At 43.5% G+C, this 15,284-nt stretch overlaps 1 protein-coding gene across 1 annotated transcript in view; it reads right to left on the bottom strand.

The window, feature by feature from the left end:
- LOC120053394 (palmitoyltransferase ZDHHC7-like) overlaps window positions 1–15,284 on the bottom strand; it is a 65,898-nt gene that overhangs the window by 4,553 nt on the left and 46,061 nt on the right. The window contains exons 6-9 of the mRNA XM_039000521.1: window positions 8,688–8,812; window positions 5,228–5,324; window positions 3,242–3,323; window positions 803–933 (exon numbers count right to left, since the gene is read on the bottom strand). Coding sequence (XP_038856449.1) covers window positions 803–933; window positions 3,242–3,323; window positions 5,228–5,324; window positions 8,688–8,812 — 435 coding nt within the window. The remainder of the gene's footprint in view (window positions 1–802; window positions 934–3,241; window positions 3,324–5,227; window positions 5,325–8,687; window positions 8,813–15,284) is intronic.

The raw sequence follows: 15,284 nt of genomic DNA on the forward strand, positions 1-15,284 counted from the left end.
GTCACACACAAAGTAGATGTCCTAACCAACTTGCCAAAACTAGTTTGTTAACAAGAAAGTTGTGGAGTGGTTGAAAAAACCTAAGTGTATGTAAACTTCCGACTTCAACAGTACTTGTACATTTACTTTCGATACGTAAGTACATTTAAAACCAAATACTTTTACCCAAGTAGTATTTTACTGGGTGACTTTCACTTTTACTTGAGTCATTATCTATTAAAGTATCTTTACTTTTACTCAAGTATGACAATTGAGTATTTTTTCCACCACTGCTGTTAACCTTAAAGTGTTCCTTTAAGTGGTGACGACCACAGTGTGTGGCGTGCTCGGTGTGTGACGACCACAGTGTGTGGCGTGCTCGGTGTGTGACGCGCTCGGTGTGTGGCGCGCTCGGTGTGTGGCGTGCTCGGTGTGTGGCGTGCTCGGTGTGTGGCGTGCTCGGTGTGTGGCGCGCTCGGTGTGTGGCGTGCTCGGTGTGTGGCGTGCTCGGTGTGTGACGACCACAGTGTGTGACGCGCTCGGTGTGTGACGTGCTCGGTGTGTGGCGTGCTCGGTGTGTGGCGTGCTCGGTGTGTGACGACCACAGTGTGTGGCGTGCTCGGTGTGTGGCGTGCTCGGTGTGTGGCGCGCTCGGTGTGTGGCGACCACAGTGTGTGGCGTGCTCGGTGTGTGGCGACCACAGTGTGTGGCGTGCTCGGTGTGTGGCGACCACAGTGTGTGGCGTGCTCGGTGTGTGGCGACCACAGTGTGTGGCGTGCTCGGTGTGTGACGACCACAGTGTGTGGCGCGCTCGGTGCCTCACCGTCTCGTCGTTGCAGATGGAGTGTATCTGCGTTCCGAACATCACCACGGTGAAGGTGAGGAAGAGGAAGGCCTCCAGACAGAGGAAGATCATCAGCATCACCGCCACAGGAGGAGAGAAGTCAGTGCATTCTGGGAGATGGAGTTGTGGGAGAGGAGAGAGGTGTCATTATTTTGACAGAGGAGGAGAGGGGTGTCATTATTTTGACAGGAGGAGAGGGGTGTCATTATTTTGACAGGAGGAGAGGGGTGTCATTATTTTGACAGAGGAGGAGAGGTGTCTTTATTTTGACAGAGAATGAGAGAGGTGTCATTATTTTGACAGAGGAGGAGAGGGGTGTCATTATTTTATCCTCTGATTATAAAGGTTCTATTAACATTTAGAATAATTTAAAATCAAATGTATCATCATCATCATCATCACTTTCATAATTACCTTCAATATCATCATTATTATAAACATCATTATCATCATCATTATCATCACCATCATTATCATTATTTCATCATCATCATCATTATCATGCTCATCATCATCATTATTATCATCATTTCATCATCAATCATCCTCATCCTCATCGCCATCATCATCATCATTATCATGCTCATCATCATCATTATTATCATTATTTCATCATATCCAAGATGGCGTAGCAGTCATGCATCTTCGTCTTGTCCCGTGTATATATCTTTTTCCTTTCCATTTTCTTCACATTTATTTTTTTAAATATTTTTTAAACCTCAACTCCAACATACTCTCCTGCAACCCTCCTCACCCGTGGTATGGATATTTTATTTACTTAAGAAACCAGAAGCTAGCCAGCTAACTAACTCATCAACTAACCTTTAGCCGGACAACTCCTGCCAGTCTGCACAGCGCGATTCAACCCAGAGCACACTGGACTCTTCTTCCCCACATATACTGTTTCCTACCGCAAGCTCTGAATCTTCTCACCTGGATCATCGCAACTAGCTAGCTGCTATCCGAGTGGCTACCCCCTGGCTAACGTCTCTGTCCCGAAGAAAGCACCAATTAGCCTGGAGCTAGCCTGTGCTAGGCCCATCTCCCGGCAAGCTGAAGGGGTCCATCAGCCACTACTTGGGATACAATGCCAATTGGCCTGGACCCCTTTTACTGCCGATACGGAGCCCTGCCGATCCTTCACAACTGGTCTACCCGCCCGAGGGGGTTTTGAACAGGCTCCTCCATCACGACGTCCCCTGAATGCCCATCCGCTAACCCCGGCCCGCTAGCTGTCCAGAGCATATCGGACTGTTAGCTAAAGAGGTCCATCAGCCAACTTCCTTGGGCTACAATACCTATTTTGCCAATTGGCCTGGACCCTTTTACTACACGGAGCCCTGCCGATCCGTCACGACTGTTCTGCCGACGTAACCGTCCGAGGGAGCTACAACAGACTCTTCCGTCGCGACGTCCCCCTAAGGCCCTTCTGCTAGCCCCGGCCCGCTAGCTGTCTGAATCGCTGTGTCTCCAGCCCACCTAGCTACTCACTAGACCCCATGATCTCTCAGCTACGCATCCCTAATGTCAATATGCCTTGTCCATTGCTATTTTGGTTAGTGATTATTGTCTTATTTCACTGTAGAGCCTCCAGCCCTGCTCAATATGCCTTAGCTAACCCTTTTGTTCCACCTCCCACACATGAGGTGACCTCACCTGGTTTAAATGGTGTCTCTAGAGACAATACCTCTCTCATCGTCACTCAATGCCTAGGTTTACCTCTACTGTATTCACGTCCTACCATACCCTTGTCTGTACATTATGCCTTGAGTCTATTCTTCCGTGCCCAGAAACCTGCTCCTTTTACTCTCTGTTCCGAACGTACTAGATGACCAGTTCTTATAGTCTTAGCCGTACCCTTATCCTACAGTAGCCTACCATTACACTAAACATAGAAACACAGTAACCTACAACAGTGAATGTAGACGTAAACAGTAGCCTACCACAGTGAACGTAGACGTAAACAGTAGCCTACCACAGTGAACGTAGACGTAAACAGTAGCCTACCACAGTGAATGTAGAAGTAAACAGTAGCCTACCACAGTGAATGAAGAAGTAAACAGTAGCCTACCACAGTGAACGTAGAAGTAAACAGTAGCCTACCACAGTGAATGTAGAAGTAAACAGTAGCCTACCACAGTGAATGTAGACGTAAACAGTAGCCTACCACAGTGAACGTAGACGTAAACAGTAGCCTACCACAGTGAATGTAGCAGTAAACAGTAGCCTACCACAGTGAATGTAGAAGTAAACAGTAGCCTACCACAGTGAATGTAGAAGTAAACAGTAGCCTACCACAGTGAATGTAGACGTAAACAGTAGCCTACCACAGTGAACGTAGATGTAAACAGTAGCCTACCACAGTGAATGTAGAACAGTAGCCTACCACAGTGAATGTAGAAGTAAACAGTAGCCTACCATTCCACTGGTCATGGACACAGCTGTAGAACTGTAGGAAACTGAGGCAGAGGGCGTAGGCTGAGATCAGAGCTATGTACATCTGGAGGGAGGAGAGAAGGGAGGAGGAGAGAAGGGGGGAGTGGGGAAGGGAGGAGGAGAGAAGGGAGGAGGAGAGAAGGGGGGAGTGGGGAAGGAGAGAGGGTAATGATGGAGTCAGAGAAAGGAGAGGGACAGGGGAAGGAGGTAAAGAGAGAGAGAGGAAACAGGAGAGAGTAGAAAGGGGAAAGTGAGCGGGAGGAAGAGAAAGAGAGAGAGAGGAAGACAGAAAGAGAGGTGGAGAGGAAGAGGGGGAGAGAGAAAAACAGTGAATAAAGGGTTATTACCCACACAGACGCTGGGAGAGATGAACATCACTCGCTGGACATTAATGTAAGCAATAGTCAGACACCACAACTACACCATCGCTCTGAGGTATGGTAGGACTTGACATCAGGTACAGTCAGGACTCCCCCTACTCTGAGGTACGGTAGGACTTGACATCAGGTACAGTCAGGACTCCCCCTACTCTGAGGTACGGTAGGACTTGACATCAGGTACAGTCAGGACTCCTCCTACACTGAGGTATGGTAGGACTTGACATCAGGTACAGTCATGACCCCTCCTACACTGAGGTATGGTAGGACTTGACATCAGGTACAGTCATGACCCCTCCTACACTGAGGTATGGTAGGACTTGACATAATAAGGTACAGTCAGGACTCCTCCTACACTGAGGTATGGTAGGACTTGACATCAGGTACAGTCATGACCCCTCCTACACTGAGGTATGGTAGGACTTGACATCAGGTACAGTCAGGACTCCCCCTACACTGAGGTATGGTAGGACTTGACATCAGGTACAGTCATGACCCCTCCTACACTGAGGTATGGTAGGACTTGACATCAGGTACAGTCAGGACTCCTCCTACACTGAGGTACGGTAGGACTTGACATAATAAGGTACAGTCAGGACTCCTCCTACACTGAGGTATGGTAGGACTTGACATCAGGTACAGTCAGGACTCCTCCTACACTGAGGTATGGTAGGACTTGACATAATAAGGTACAGTCAGGAAGGATTCCCCCTACACTGAGGTATGGTAGGACTTGACATAATAAGGTACAGTCAGGACTCCTCCTACACTGAGGTATGGTAGGACTTGACATAATAAGGTACAGTCAGGAAGGATTCCCCCTACACTGAGGTATGGTAGGACTTGACATAATAAGGTACAGTCAGGACTCCTCCTACACTGAGGTATGGTAGGACTTGACATCAGGTACAGTCAGGACCCCTCCTACACTGAGGTATGGTAGGACTTGACATAATAAGGTACAGTCAGGAAGGATTCCCCCTACACTGAGGTATGGTAGGACTTGACATAATAAGGTACAGTCAGGACTCCTCCTACACTGAGGTACGGTAGGACTTGACATAAGGTACAGTCAGGACCCCTCCTACACTGAGGTATGGTAGGACTTGACATAATAAGGTACAGTCAGGACTCCCCCTACACTGAGGTATGGTAGGACTTGACATAATAAGGTACAGTCAGGAAGGACTCGCCCTACACTGAGGTATGGTAGGACTTGACATAATAAGGTACAGTCAGGAAGGACTCGCCCTACACTGAGGTATGGTAGGACTTGACATAAGGTACAGTCAGGACCCCTCCTACACTGAGGTATGGTAGGACTTGACATAAGGTACAGTCAGGACCCCTCCTACACTGAGGTATGGTAGGACTTGACATAAGGTACAGTCAGGACCCCTCCTACACTGAGGTATGGTAGGACTTGACATAAGGTACAGTCAGGACCCCTCCTACACTGAGGTACGGTAGGACCTGACAGAAGGTACAGTCAGGACTCCTCCTACACTGAGGTATGGTAGGACTTGACATCAGGTACAGTCAGGACTCCTCCTACACTGAGGTACGGTAGGACTTGACATCAGGTACTTACAGTGAAGAGGACAAAGAAGCGCTGGTTCTTCTCCCCGACACAGTTGTTGACCCAGGGACAGTGGTGGTCCATCTTACGGATACATCGCTTACAGATGCTACAGGCGAGGAGAGATGGGAAACCTACATTAATTCCTTTGACAAAGACCCTGGTAGAAATGTGTGATTACATGACTGTATAACCGTACAAACTTCCAGGTGACAGGAGCCAATACAAGCAGTGACACAATGTATTAGACGGTAAAGACACGTTGAACCTCACTAGAAGGAGTCATGGACATTAACTAGTGAAGCTATTGGCCTAACCAGTGTTTAGATGAGTGTGAGTCAGTGTGTATCCAATTCTCCCACTGTGTGTGTGTGTGTGTGTGTGTGTGTGTGTGTGTGTGTGTGTGTGTGTGTGTGTGTGTGTGTGTGTGTGTGTGTGTGTGTGTGTGTGTGTGTGTGAGAACTCGACTAGGTGAACCTGAATAAGTGTTCTCACATACTTCAGAATAAAACACCAATAGTACTGTTTGTCCATTTAGAGACGCCGTAGCCAGTATCCACTTCCTCAAAAAGTCAGAACGAATAGAAGATAACTCAAGAAATCGGTCATAAAATGACGGTTTTGCCGAGGAGATCTTAGTCGCACGATTTTACATCCAACGAAGATGTTTCGTATTTCTCAAGTGTTTTGTTTAGCATGAAACTGATTAGTCTCCTTGAATAACAACAAACACCTAATTGAAAAATCCCTCCTCCAATCACTGACGAAGGGGTGTAGACCTTAATTACTGACTTCAGCCTCGGCAAACTTTTTTGTGTACACAAACAACCGAAGAAAACCGAAAGCCGAAGACCAAAACTAACAAAAACGGCATAAAATGTTGTCATGATCTACAGTACCAGTCAAAAGTTTGGACACACCTACTCATTCAAGGGTTTTTCTTTATTTTTTTACCATTTTCTACATTGTAAAATAATAGTGAAGACATCAAAACTATGAAATAACACGTGTGGAATCATGTCGTAACCAAAATAAGTGTTACACAAGTCAAAGTATATTTTATATTTGACATTCTTCAAAGTAGCCACCCTTTGCACACTTTTTGCATTCTCTCAACCAGCCTCACCTGGAATACTTTTCCAACAGTCTTGAAAGAAGTTCCCACATATGCTGAGCACTTGCTGGCTATGGTCCAACTCATCCCAAACCATCTCAATTGGGTTGAGGTTGGGTGATTGTGGAGGCCAGGTCATCTGATGCAGCACTCCATCACTCTCCTTGGTCAAATAGCCCTTACACAGCCTGAAGGTGTGTTTTGGGTCATTTTCCTGTTTGAAAACTAATTATATAATCCCAATAAGCACAAACCAGATGGGATGGCGTATCGCTGCAGAATGCTGTTGTAGCCATGCTGGTTAAGTGTGCCTTGAATACTAAATAAATCACTGACAGTGTCACCAGCAAAGCACCATCACACCTCCTCCTCCATGCTTCACGGTGGGAACCACACATTCAGAGATCATCCGTTCACCTACTCTACATCTCACAAAGACACAACGGTTGGAACCAAAAATCTCAAATTTGGACTCATCAGACCAAAGGACAGATTTCCACCGGTCTAATGTCCATTGGTCGTGTTTCTTGGCCCAAGAAAGTCTCTTCTTTTTATTGGTGTCCTTTAGTAGTGGTTTCTTTACAGCAATTTGACCATGAAGGCCTGATTCACGCAGTCTCCTCTGAACAGTTGATGTTGAGATGTGTCTCTTACTTGAACTCTGTGAAACATTTATGTGGGCATCAATTTCTGAGGCTGGTAACTCTAATGAACTTATCCTCTGCAGCAGAGGTAACTCTGGGTCTTCCTTTCCTGTGGCGGTCCTCATGAGAGCCAGATTCATCATAGCGCTTGATGGTTTTTGCGACTCCACTTGAAGACACTTTAAAGGTTCTTGAATTGTTTCGTATTGACTGACCTTCATGTCTTAAAGTAATGATGAACTGTCGTTTCTCTTTGCTTATATAAGCTGTTCTTGCCATAATATGGACCTGGTCTTTTACCAAACAGGGCTATCTTCTGTGTCACAACACAACTGAATTTTCTCAAACACATTAAGAAGGAAAGAAATTCCACAAATTAACTTTTAACAAGGCACACCTGTTCATTGAAATGCATTCCAGGTGACTACCTAATGAAGCTGGTTGAGAGAATGATAACAGTGTGCAAAGCTGTCATCATGCAAAGGCAAAGGGTGGCTTCTTTGAAGAATCTAAAATCTATTTGGATTTGTTTAACACTTTTTTGGTTACTACATGATTCCATATGTGTTATTTCATAGTTTTGATGTCTTCACTATTATTCTACAATGTAGAAAATAATAAAAATAAAGAAAAACCCTTGAATGAGTAGGTTTGTCCAAACTTTTGACTGGTACTGTACGCACAAACTGTTCCGACCTGTTTCGGGTGGGAAGCATGCAGACACCTTAAGACAGTGAGTAACCCTCACCTGCAGTGGTGAGCCCTCTGTGTCTAGATGTGATGTGTATCTATAGATATCTATACCATCTCTGTCATGGTGTCTACCTGCAGTGGTGAGCCCTCTGTGTCTAGATGTGTATCTATAGATATCTATACCATCTCTGTCATGGTGTCTACCTGCAGTGGTGAGTCCTCTGTGTCTAGAAGTGTATCTATAGATATCTATACCATCTCTGTCATGGTGTCTACCTGCAGTGATGAGCCCTCTGTGTCTAGATGTGATGTGTATCTATATATATCTATACCATCTCTGTCATGGTGTCTACCTGCAGTGGTGAGCCCTCTGTGTCTAGATGTGATGTGTATCTATAGATATCTATACCATCTCTGTCATTGTGTCTACCTGCAGTGGTGAGTCCTCTGTGTCTAGATGTGTATCTATAGATATCTATACCATCTCTGTCATGGTGTCTACCTGCAGTGATGAGCCCTCTGTGTCTAGATGTGATGTGTATCTATAGATATCTATACCATCTCTGTCATGGTGTCTACCTGCAGTGATGAGCCCTCTGTGTCTAGATGTGATGTGTATCTATATATATCTATACCATCTCTGTCATGGTGTCTACCTGCAGTGGTGAGCCCTCTGTGTCTAGATGTGATGTGTATCTATATATATCTATACCATCTCTGTCATGGTGTCTACCTGCAGTGGTGAGCCCTCTGTGTCTAGATGTGTATCTATAGATATCTATACCATCTCTGTCATGGTGTCTACCTGCAGTGGTGAGCCCTCTGTGTCTTGATGTGTATCTATAGATATCTATACCATCTCTGTCACGGTGTCTACCTGCAGTGGTGAGCCCTCTGTGTCTAGATGTGTATCTATAGATATCTATACCATCTCTGTCATGGTGTCTACCTGCAGTGATGAGCCCTCTGTGTCTAGATGTGTATCTATAGATATCTATACCATCTCTGTCATGGTGTCTACCTGCAGTGGTGAGCCCTCTGTGGCTTGATGCTGCAGCACTTGGGACATTTATAGATGACCTCTCCAGGTTTCAGCTGCAGACTGTCCATGTACTCTTTGGTGGCGTTGCCCTTAGGAACCGCCCCCTGATGGGAGGAGTTAGACGACATCAGAACAGGACGGACCCAAAGCAGCTTCAGAGGTTAATCAATACATGAAACAATATAGTATTTACCCTGAGGACACATCAATCTATATAGTCTTTACCCTGAGGAGAGGACACATCAATCTATATAGTCTTTACCCTGAGGAGAGGAAACATCAATCTATATAGTCTTTACCCTGAGGAGAGGAGACATCAATCTATATAGTCTTTACCCTGAGGAGAGGACACATCAATCTATATAGTCTTTACCCTGAGGAGAGGAGACATCAATCTATATAGTCTTTACCCTGAGGACACATCAATCTATATAGTCTTTACCCTGAGGAGAGGAAACATCAATCTATATAGTCTTTACCCTGAGGAGAGGACACATCAATCTATATAGTCTTTACCCTGAGGAGAGGACACGTCAATCTATATAGTCTTTACCCTGAGGAGAGGAAACATCAATCTATATAGTCTTTACCCTGAGGAGAGGACACATCAATCTATATAGTCTTTACCCTGAGGAGAGGACACATCAATCTATATAGTCTTTACCCTGAGGAGAGGACACATCAATCTATATAGTCTTTACCCTGAGGACACATCAATCTATATAGTCTTTACCCTGAGGAGAGGACACATCAATCTATATAGTCTTTACCCTGAGGAGAGGACACATCAATCTATATAGTCTTTACCCTGAGGAGAGGACACATCAATCTATATAGTCTTTACCCTGAGGAGAGGACACATCAATCTATATAGTCTTTACCCTGAGGAGAGGACACATCAATCTATATAGTCTTTACCCTGAGGAGAGGACACATCAATCTATATAGTCTTTACCCTGAGGAGAGGACACATCAATCTATATAGTCTTTACCCTGAGGAGAGGACACATCAATCTATATAGTCTTTACCCTGAGGAGAGGACACATCAATCTATATAGTCTTTACCCTGAGGAGAGGACACATCAATCTATATAGTCTTTACCCTGAGGAGAGGACACATCAATCTATATAGTCTTTACCCTGAGGAGAGGACACATCAATCTATATAGTCTTTACCCTGAGGAGAGGACACATCAATCTATATAGTCTTTACCCTGAGGAGAGGAAACATCAATCTATATAGTCTTTACCCTGAGGAGAGGACACATCAATCTATATAGTCTTTACCCTGAGGAGAGGACACATCAATCTATATAGTCTTTACCCTGAGGAGAGGACACATCAATCTATATAGTCTTTACCCTGAGGAGAGGACACATCAATCTATATAGTCTTTACCCTGAGGAGAGGACACATCAATCTATATAGTCTTTACCCTGAGGAGAGGAGACATCAATCTATATAGTCTTTACCCTGAGGAGAGGACACATCAATCTATATAGTCTTTACCCTGAGGAGAGGACACATCAATCTATATAGTCTTTACCCTGAGGAGAGGACACATCAATCTATATAGTCTTTACCCTGAGGAGAGGAGACATCAATCTATATAGTCTTTACCCTGAGGAGAGGACACATCAATCTATATAGTCTTTACCCTGAGGAGAGGACACATCAATCTATATAGTCTTTACCCTGAGGAGAGGACACATCAATCTATATAGTCTTTACCCTGAGGAGAGGAGACATCAATCTATATAGTCTTTACCCTGAGGAGAGGAAACATCAATCTATATAGTCTTTACCCTGAGGAGAGGACACATCAATCTATATAGTCTTTACCCTGAGGAGAGGACACATCAATCTATATAGTCTTTACCCTGAGGAGAGGACACATCAATCTATATAGTCTTTACCCTGAGGAGAGGACACATCAATCTATATAGTCTTTACCCTGAGGAGAGGAGACATCAATCTATATAGTCTTTACCCTGAGGAGAGGAGACATCAATCTATATAGTCTTTACCCTGAGGAGAGGAGACATCAATCTATATAGTCTTTACCCTGAGGAGAGGACACATCAATCTATATAGTCTTTACCCTGAGGAGAGGACACATCAATCTATATAGTCTTTACCCTGAGGAGAGGAGACATCAATCTATATAGTCTTTACCCTGAGGAGAGGACACATCAATCTATATAGTCTTTACCCTGAGGAGAGGACACATCAATCTATATAGTCTTTACCCTGAGGAGAGGACACATCAATCTATATAGTCTTTACCCTGAGGAGAGGAGACATCAATCTATATAGTCTTTACCCTGAGGAGAGGACACATCAATCTATATAGTCTTTACCCTGAGGAGAGGACACATCAATCTATATAGTCTTTACCCTGAGGAGAGGAGACATCAATCTATATAGTCTTTACCCTGAGGAGAGGACACATCAATCTATATAGTCTTTACCCTGAGGAGAGGACACATCAATCTATATAGTCTTTACCCTGAGGAGAGGACACATCAATCTATATAGTCTTTACCCTGAGGAGAGGAGACATCAATCTATATAGTCTTTACCCTGAGGAGAGGACACATCAATCTATATAGTCTTTACCCTGAGGAGAGGAGACATCAATCTATATAGTCTTTACCCTGAGGAGAGGACACATCAATCTATATAGTCTTTACCCTGAGGAGAGGACACAATCTATATAGTCTTTACCCTGAGGAGAGGACACATCAATCTATATAGTCTTTACCCTGAGGAGAGGAGACATCAATCTATATAGTCTTTACCCTGAGGAGAGGAGACATCAATCTATATAGTCTTTACCCTGAGGAGAGGACACATCAATCTATATAGTCTTTACCCTGAGGAGAGGACACATCAATCTATATAGTCTTTACCCTGAGGAGAGGACACATCAATCTATATAGTCTTTACCCTGAGGAGAGGAAACATCAATCTATATAGTCTTTACCCTGAGGAGAGGACACATCAATCTATATAGTCTTTACCCTGAGGAGAGGACACATCAATCTATATAGTCTTTACCCTGAGGAGAGGAGACATCAATCTATATAGTCTTTACCCTGAGGAGAGGACACGTCAATATATATAGTCTTTACCCTGAGGAGAGGAGACATCAATCTATATAGTCTTTACCCTGAGGAGAGGAGACATCAATCTATATAGTCTTTACCCTGAGGAGAGGAGACATCAATCTATATAGTCTTTACCCTGAGGACACATCAATCTATATAGTCTTTACCCTGAGGAGAGGAAACATCAATCTATATAGTCTTTACCCTGAGGAGAGGAGACATCAATCTATATAGTCTTTACCCTGAGGAGAGGAGACATCAATCTATATAGTCTTTACCCTGAGGAGAGGACACATCAATCTATATAGTCTTTACCCTGAGGAGAGGAAACATCAATCTATATAGTCTTTACCCTGAGGAGAGGACACATCAATCTATATAGTCTTTACCCTGAGGAGAGGACACATCAATCTATATAGTCTTTACCCTGAGGAGAGGACACATCAATCTATATAGTCTTTACCCTGAGGAGAGGAGACATCAATCTATATAGTCTTTACCCTGAGGAGAGGACACATCAATCTATATAGTCTTTACCCTGAGGAGAGGACACATCAATCTATATAGTCTTTACCCTGAGGAGAGGACACATCAATCTATATAGTCTTTACCCTGAGGAGAGGACACATCAATCTATATAGTCTTTACCCTGAGGAGAGGAGACATCAATCTATATAGTCTTTACCCTGAGGAGAGGACACATCAATCTATATAGTCTTTACCCTGAGGAGAGGACACATCAATCTATATAGTCTTTACCCTGAGGACACATCAATCTATATAGTCTTTACCCTGAGGAGAGGACACATCAATCTATATAGTCTTTACCCTGAGGAGAGGACACATCAATCTATATAGTCTTTACCCTGAGGAGAGGACACATCAATCTATATAGTCTTTACCCTGAGGAGAGGACACATCAATCTATATAGTCTTTACCCTGTGGAGAGGACACATCAATCTATATAGTCTTTACCCTGAGGAGAGGAAACATCAATCTATATAGTCTTTACCCTGAGGAGAGGACACATCAATCTATATAGTCTTTACCCTGAGGAGAGGAAACATCAATCTATATAGTCTTTACCCTGAGGAGAGGACACATCAATCTATATAGTCTTTACCCTGAGGAGAGGACACATCAATCTATATAGTCTTTACCCTGAGGAGAGGACACATCAATCTATATAGTCTTTACCCTGAGGAGAGGACACATCAATCTATATAGTCTTTACCCTGAGGAGAGGACACATCAATCTATATAGTCTTTACCCTGAGGAGAGGACACATCAATCTATATAGTCTTTACCCTGAGGAGAGGACACATCAATCTATATAGTCTTTACCCTGAGGAGAGGACACATCAATCTATATAGTCTTTACCCTGAGGAGAGGACACATCAATCTATATAGTCTTTACCCTGAGGAGAGGACACATCAATCTATATAGTCTTTACCCTGAGGAGAGGACACATCAATCTATATAGTCTTTACCCTGAGGAGAGGACACATCAATCTATATAGTCTTTACCCTGAGGAGAGGAGACATCAATCTATATAGTCTTTACCCTGAGAGGACACATCAATCTATATAGTCTTTACCCTGAGGAGAGGACACATCAATCTATATAGTCTTTACCCTGAGGAGAGGAGACATCAATCTATATAGTCTTTACCCTGAGGAGAGGACACATCAATCTATATAGTCTTTACCCTGAGGAGAGGACACATCAATCTATATAGTCTTTACCCTGAGGAGAGGACACATCTATCTATATAGTCTTTACCCTGAGGAGAGGAAACATCAATCTATATAGTCTTTACCCTGAGGAGAGGACACATCAATCTATATAGTCTTTTACCCTGAGGAGAGGACACATCAATCTATATAGTCTTTACCCTGAGGAGAGGACACATCAATCTATATAGTCTTTACCCTGAGGAGAGGACACATCAATCTATATAGTCTTTACCCTGAGGAGAGGAGACATCAATCTATATAGTCTTTACCCTGAGGAGAGGACACATCAATCTATATAGTCTTTACCCTGAGGAGAGGACCACATCAATCTATATAGTCTTTACCCTGAGGAGAGGACACATCAATCTATATAGTCTTTACCCTGAGGAGAGGAAACATCAATCTATATAGTCTTTACCCTGAGGAGAGGACACATCAATCTATATAGTCTTTACCCTGAGGAGAGGAAACATCAATCTATATAGTCCTTTACCCTGAGGAGAGGACACATCAATCTATATAGTCTTACCCTGAGGAGAGGAGACATCAATCTATATAGTCTTTACCCTGAGGAGAGGACACATCAATCTATATAGTCTTTACCCTGAGGAGAGGAAACATCAATCTATATAGTCTTTACCCTGAGGAGAGGACACATCAATCTATATAGTCTTTACCCTGAGGAGAGGACACATCAATCTATATAGTCTTTACCCTGAGGAGAGGAAACATCAATCTATATAGTCTTTACCCTGAGGAGAGGACACATCAATCTATATAGTCTTTACCCTGAGGAGAGGACACATCAATCTATATAGTCTTTACCCTGAGGAGAGGAACACATCAATCTATATAGTCTTTACCCTGAGGAGAGGACACATCAATCTATATAGTCTTTACCCTGAGGAGAGGACACATCAATCTATATAGTCTTTACCCTGAGGAGAGGACACATCAATCTATATAGTCTTTACCCTGAGGAGAGGACACATCAATCTATATAGTCTTTACCCTGAGGAGAGGACACATCAATCTATATAGTCTTTACCCTGAGGAGAGGACACATCATCAATCTATATAGTCTTTACCCTGAGGAGAGGACACATCAATCTATATAGTCTTTACCCTGAGGAGAGGAGACATCAATCTATATAGTCTTTACCCTGAGGAGAGGACACATCAATCTATATAGTCTTTACCCTGAGGGAGAGGACACATCAATCTATATAGTCTTTACCCTGAGGAGGAGGAGACATCAATCTATATAGTCTTTACCCTGAGGAGAGGACACATCAATCTATATAGTCTTTACCCTGAGGAGAGGACACATCATCAATATAGTTTTACCCTGAGGAGAGGACACATCATCAATCTATATAGTCTTTACCCTGAGGAGAGGACACATCATCTATATAGTCTTTACCCTGAGGAGAGGAACACATCAATCATATAGTCTTTACCCTGAGGAGAGGACACATCAATCTATATAGTCTTTACCCTGAGGATGAGGACACATCAATCTATATAGTCTTTACCCTGGAGAGGACACATCATCTATATAGTCTTTACCCTGAGGAGAGGAACACATCAATCTATATAGTCTTTACCCTGAGGAAGAGGACACATCATCTATATAGTCTTTACCCTGAGGAGAGGACACATCAATCTATATAGTCTTTACCCTGAGGAGAGGACACATCAATCTATATAGTCTTTACCCTGAG

The sequence above is a fragment of the Salvelinus namaycush genome, chromosome 1 (assembly GCF_016432855.1).
Source record: "Salvelinus namaycush isolate Seneca chromosome 1, SaNama_1.0, whole genome shotgun sequence".
Classification (NCBI taxonomy): Eukaryota; Metazoa; Chordata; class Actinopteri; order Salmoniformes; family Salmonidae; genus Salvelinus; species Salvelinus namaycush.